We start from the raw sequence: 5,341 nt of genomic DNA, 5'->3' as shown, positions 1-5,341 counted from the left end.
ATGCCATCTCTTTTTCATGTTGTTCTAATGTAAATGAAGTACAATAATAACTTTTCCATCAATGGGTCTTTGCTTATGAGCATTGCATCTTGATCATCTCGGGTGGATTGACTTTCTCGCATATTGGGCATAATAGGATTGCACTCTTCTTTAGTGAACAAAGCAGAATGCTTCAACATATTCATTGTTTGATGAGGCTTCATGGAAACTTGAGGTAGTCTCTTGTGCAAGTCTTGTATCCCTTGGTGAGGTGCTAATGTAGCCTTACAAAACATGTGGAATCCATAATACACAAAAAATTTGACATTTTCAAGAGCATCAAGATTTGCATATTAGCTTATTTTTACAATAACACACACAACTTTTATAACAAGAATAAACGAAGCATATTGTCTTATTACAATTTAGGTTTTGTGATTTTAGGGTAGAAAAGAAAATGTCATAAATTGAAATTATTGCTTCAAGGAAGCAAATCAGTGACTTAGCGTTGTCAAGGTCTCTAGAGGCAGCACCAAACCATTTCCTCTCAAGAGTGTATATTCAACGCCATCACGGTTTACATGATGCTAGGATTTAATCATCCCCAATTAAAACAATATCACTTTAGAGATTGGAGTGAATTCACAAAAAAGTGTTGACTTTTTGACAATCACATTGGCATATCCCTTGTTAGTATCAGTTGTATGATTGACGAAACCAACGTGAGTTCTCTCTTGCCACGGTTGGGTACACATGGTCTATATGTCATATTTACTATAAACAAACCTATATGATGTTGTAATGACACTTCACTAGAATTGAGTTGCACTATGATTTGGGAGATGTCAAGATGTACAGGTATATATACACTTCAATAGTTTCTTTCTCCCCTCAACTTTTCTTATTGCTATTGGTAAGTGGATGCAAGTAAAAAATCCGGTGAATCACCAAGATGTGTGAACAAGTCTTTCCAATGTGTCATGGCTTGATTTGTTTCAACCACTGCTTCAACTGAATCGTCCTTGGATTGTTTACAATCTGTCAAACGCGTTTTTGGGTGGTAACAACTTTCTACACTTTCTCTGAATTCATCTTCACCACTAGTACACCTCTCACTATTTCTCCACTGGCTGAATGCTTCTCGATCCAGAGAAGGGAGGGCCTCTTCCCACATGTAATCTCTTGATGTAAGAAGATTGGTATTTGACTCAAGGCTATCATTTCGGCTCGAAGCCACTCGGGTCTCAAGCTCACTTATGCTACTTGCGCTTTTCACAAAGGATGAAGACGCTGACCGTAGATTATCCTCAACCAAACCCAAAGAAGGTTGTGTGTGGCTAAGAATCGGAGATGATAGCATTCCGTTATTAGGATCTGATGCATCATTCGAGATATCGAGCACCAGCTCCTGAACATTGTCTGAAAGCAGATAATTACACGCTACAACAAAGTTTGTTACATGATACCTACAAAAGAGAAGTCAAATGTAAACCCATGAGGTATTATTATGCCACATTAGCACCATGTTCGCTTATAGATTTTGATTGTGATGTTTTAATTTTCATTTGATCTATAAAAACAATTGCTTTACAGCCCTTATTTCTCTCCTTGATTATTTTTACTTTCTTTCAAAAAGTTTTATGGAGTTAAAACAAAAGTTGGGAGATAAATCACATGAGTTCGCCTCGGTTTGTGTCCTTGTATAAGTTGATGAAATTTTCCATGTAGCAAGCATTCGCATGGAGATATTTCACCTGAAATAAATACATTATCATCCAAAGATACATGCATAAATCATTGAGTTTCACAGAATCATATCCTTGAAAATTGGAGTTTCAAACACTGCATATATGCATATATAGCGAGAATTACTTTTGCTCGTGCCATGAGGAGCAGCATAAATGATAAAAGATCGTCTGTACATGGTAACAATCCTTCAGCATCATTCAGAGCTGTATATAAATTACATATAAATTCAAATGGTTACCAAATCCAATCCAATTCATTGCAATTAATATATCATTCGAACTATTACAAACATTGTTTTAATTTATGTTTTACCTCTGCTGCAGGATTTGATGAGGTTTTGGATCCCATCCACAATGCATCTAACTGTTTTTTGTAAACATAACGCCTACATTTATATTGGAAATTTTTATGTGGATAATATTAAAGAAAAGGTTGAATTATGCTATTGAAAAAACTGATGCAAAATGTTACAAAAATACGATCAATATCAAATTCTTCTATGGTCGAATTAAGTATAGTTGACCTTCTCATAAGGAGATCGTAGTCTATTCAACAATCTGAACTCGTCCATTGCTTCTCCAATCACAAAGAGCTCAAATTCTGCTCTTACTCCAAGCTTTGCAGGATCCACCTATTTTAATGAACAAATATTGAGTTCATAGTTTTTTATTTTCGTTTCTTTTCAGCTGGTTTTGTGTACTTATATTAGGTAGCATTCTCATATACGTATATATAACACATTACATAATGCTTATATACAGCTATAATAAACTGGAAAAGCTACAAGTGTGTTTAAATACATATATATATATAGCTCTTGAAACCTGTTCATCACATACAACAATAGAATTGCATATAAATATAACAAAAATGAAAAGCTCTAGAATCCTGAACAAAAACAATCACATACTAAGTAGAGAAATTGTTCCACCTTCTCAAGTTTTGACAGGATACTATCCATAGAAGCATCTTGTAGTGTGAACATTTGCTTGCAAGCACCCATAATTTTGTCATGAACAGCGCCAAAAACCCACACTTCACTAGCTGACCACAGCTGATTATCCATAAAATAATGATCTCTAAGGCGAGGGAAAGAAACAAAAATCTAATTGATAATTTATCTCTAAACTATCTTTTTATACCTGCTCCCTAAGTTCCTCATCATTGAGACATGGTTCCAAAGAAGGATTGCTTGCTATCAGTTGATCCACAAGGGCTTGAACAATCCGACGTGTTGTGCCTTTCCATGCTTCGAGACGAAACTGGAATAGATTTCCCATACAATATTTGTTTAATACAGTATTATGGGATCTGTAAACAAACGAAAGAAATGGATAATATTTTTTATACTAAACTGTACCAAGAAATGACACCCAATCTGACAAAAACATTTTCTCTCAGTAGTGCCATATAAAACCCTGGTTCTGGCTTTTTTAGCACTATGTTTTGGGCAAAATAGTGTATAAGCACCATGTCATGCTTCCACACAGAACTTGTATTTGCAAAGAAGCGAAACTAATGGTAAATTATTCACCTCATCGGGAAGATCCGCATCACCCATTTGGTATGAACCTTTAAAATGGTAAACCATGAGAGTTGCTTGCTCCAGTGCCTGGAAATTCAAACAACTTGAGCGTAGAAAATCGGTGCATCCATCAAGCGTTGCCAGATCAGGCCATAAAGCATTCCCTTTCTTGTCATCATACATATCTATCTTAGCACTGACAGTACTTATATTTGCTTCCTCAGACATAATGAAAGAATGAGGGCTGGTTTGTCGAACTTTGAACAATGGAGGGTAAGCTTCCCACCTCAACCCGAATGGTATCTTGAGCAATGACTGTGATTTGAAGAACATTCTTGTTTGTTCAAAAACATCTGAAGCCTGTTCCAATGCTTTGCTTCTTCTTGATGTTTTCTTGGGATCTTTCATCGCTACCTCGACAAGAATCGCTCCTTCTTCAAGACCGCATTTCCATGTCTCTGCTTCTTCCTGTCATGATTTCTTTCCCTTCTTTTTACATGATTCATGGCTCAACTTCCTTTTTAAGAACTCTTTACGGATTAAAACAAAAAAATTATCTATTACAAAAATTCCACCACCAATGTTACCATATCTAATCTCCTAGATTAAGAAACTATCATCTATTATACAACATTCCCCCATCAAATTTTCTATTTTCTAAACCCATATGTATTAAATAAAAAAGTATCACCTAAAAATTAAGACTGTTAGTCTTTCTGCCTCATCACAAGTTTCAGATATTTACCAGGCTCGAAAACATCAAAAAGCATGATTTTCCTCTTCGTGGCTTGATTGTAAGCACAGCAACCTTTGCTGGAGAGAAGGTTTTATCTGATGAAACGAGCTTTGCCAAGCACTTCCACATTTTCTTCTTCGATTTATTCTTGGGCACTTTCAGATCCACTGATGCCAATGATGAAGATGATGATGATGATGATGATGATGATGATGATGATGATGATGATGATGACGACGATGATGACGCTGATGATGATGATGATGATGATGATGATGACGATGAAGCTGGGAATGGCTTATAAATTCCAATTGAACATTTAAGCAAAGAAAGTGTTCTCTGCCAGACAGCCATTGAAATACTCAAAACCTAAATTGGATCTTCCATACATACATACATATATATATATATATATATATATATATATCATGAAGATATGAGTATACATTCAAAATCATATACGTTATACATGTAGAGCAGATACATGTAGATCATCCACATATACAAACACATACGTATTCCTTGTACATCATGTACATGTGGATCGCACAAGTATACATCATATACACGTGGATAATATACAAATACATAAGTATTATCATGTATGTAGATCATTTACATCTACGTCAAATACACATATACATATACACTTACAAGTGTACATAAGTATGTACGTATCATGATATATGCATCCACATCGTATACATACATGTGGATCATATACATACATGTATAAGTACACACATATACAACATACACATAAACATACAAGTACCTCAATCGTGCTTCTTTGTTCGCAGGAGAAGACCTTGAAATCTCCTGGACTGAGAACCAAAAACTGTATCTTCCATTCTGAGCTCACCCAGACATGGCCCCACCCGGTGCGCTCATCAAACTTGCTCTTCATCTCCATCCTCATTCTTAAACAGAAAGGAGAAGAAATAACACTTGTAGATTCATTCCGATTCAAGACCTTTCTCCTTCAGATTTACGATGATCTGCTCCATGAGCGCCCGCAAGCACACACATATATATAAATATTATAGTTACATTTATATCATATTTTGTATATATATATATATCCTTTCATTGCCTTTGGCATAGCCTCTGGTTTTTTGGAGTATCTACCTATCCCTGTTTTAACCCATCAAAATTGCCATGAATTAGGGTTTTCTGACCCGTTTTCTCTTCCAAAAAACCAGTAACAAACCCTTTCTTGGCTTTAAGAAATATCTTTCTTTCTCTTTCCCCTCATTGCTCATTCATTCATTTTTTACCTTTTTATTAGAAATCTTCCCTAAACCCCACGCAAGGAAAACCCAACTTGATCAATAAAAATCCATGGAGCCCAA

The 5,341-nt window shown here is 35.6% G+C and overlaps 1 protein-coding gene across 4 annotated transcripts; it reads right to left on the bottom strand.

Moving 5' to 3' along the window:
* Nucleotides 1-378: 378 nt before the first annotated feature.
* Nucleotides 379-5,020, bottom strand: LOC147859034 (uncharacterized). Of its 4 annotated transcripts, none has more exons than XM_087325873.1 (10): nt 4,765-5,018; nt 3,999-4,328; nt 3,263-3,721; nt 2,871-2,990; nt 2,660-2,782; nt 2,252-2,359; nt 2,041-2,113; nt 1,852-1,895; nt 1,654-1,733; nt 379-1,445 (listed from the first exon to the last, which is right to left on the bottom strand). In XM_087325873.1, the coding sequence occupies exons 1-10, from the start codon at nt 4,906-4,908 to the stop codon at nt 887-889; spliced, it is 2,040 nt and encodes a 679-aa protein (XP_087181999.1). In that variant the 5' UTR covers nt 4,909-5,018; the 3' UTR covers nt 379-886. The 4 variants fall into 4 exon arrangements, 3 of the variants coding, with proteins under 3 accessions (XP_087181999.1, XP_087181998.1, XP_087182000.1); XM_087325872.1 differs by having other exon boundaries at nt 1,852-1,931; nt 4,765-5,017; XM_087325874.1 differs by having other exon boundaries at nt 1,852-1,931; nt 3,999-4,286; nt 4,765-5,017.
* Between the last annotated feature and the right edge of the window lie 321 nt (nt 5,021-5,341).

The sequence above is a fragment of the Azolla caroliniana genome, unplaced genomic scaffold (genome assembly GCF_043228905.1).
Source record: "Azolla caroliniana isolate FFs.n. ecotype wild unplaced genomic scaffold, voAzoCaro1.0.p SCAF_10, whole genome shotgun sequence".
In the NCBI taxonomy this organism is placed as follows: Eukaryota; Viridiplantae; Streptophyta; class Polypodiopsida; order Salviniales; family Salviniaceae; genus Azolla; species Azolla caroliniana.
Note: the sequence above shows the minus strand (reverse complement) of the source record. Positions and strands in the feature narration are given on the sequence as shown.

Coding starts and splice junctions, on each gene's coding strand:
- LOC147859034 (XM_087325872.1), bottom strand. CDS start 4,908: ATGAGGATGGAGATGAAGAGCAAGTTTGATGAGCGCACCGGGTGGGGC. Junction 3,722..3,998: donor TTTTGATGTTTTCGAGCCTG/GTAAATATCTGA, acceptor AAATCATGACAG/GAAGAAGCAGAGACATGGAA. Junction 2,991..3,262: donor ATGCGGATCTTCCCGATGAG/GTGAATAATTTA, acceptor AATCTATTCCAG/TTTCGTCTCGAAGCATGGAA.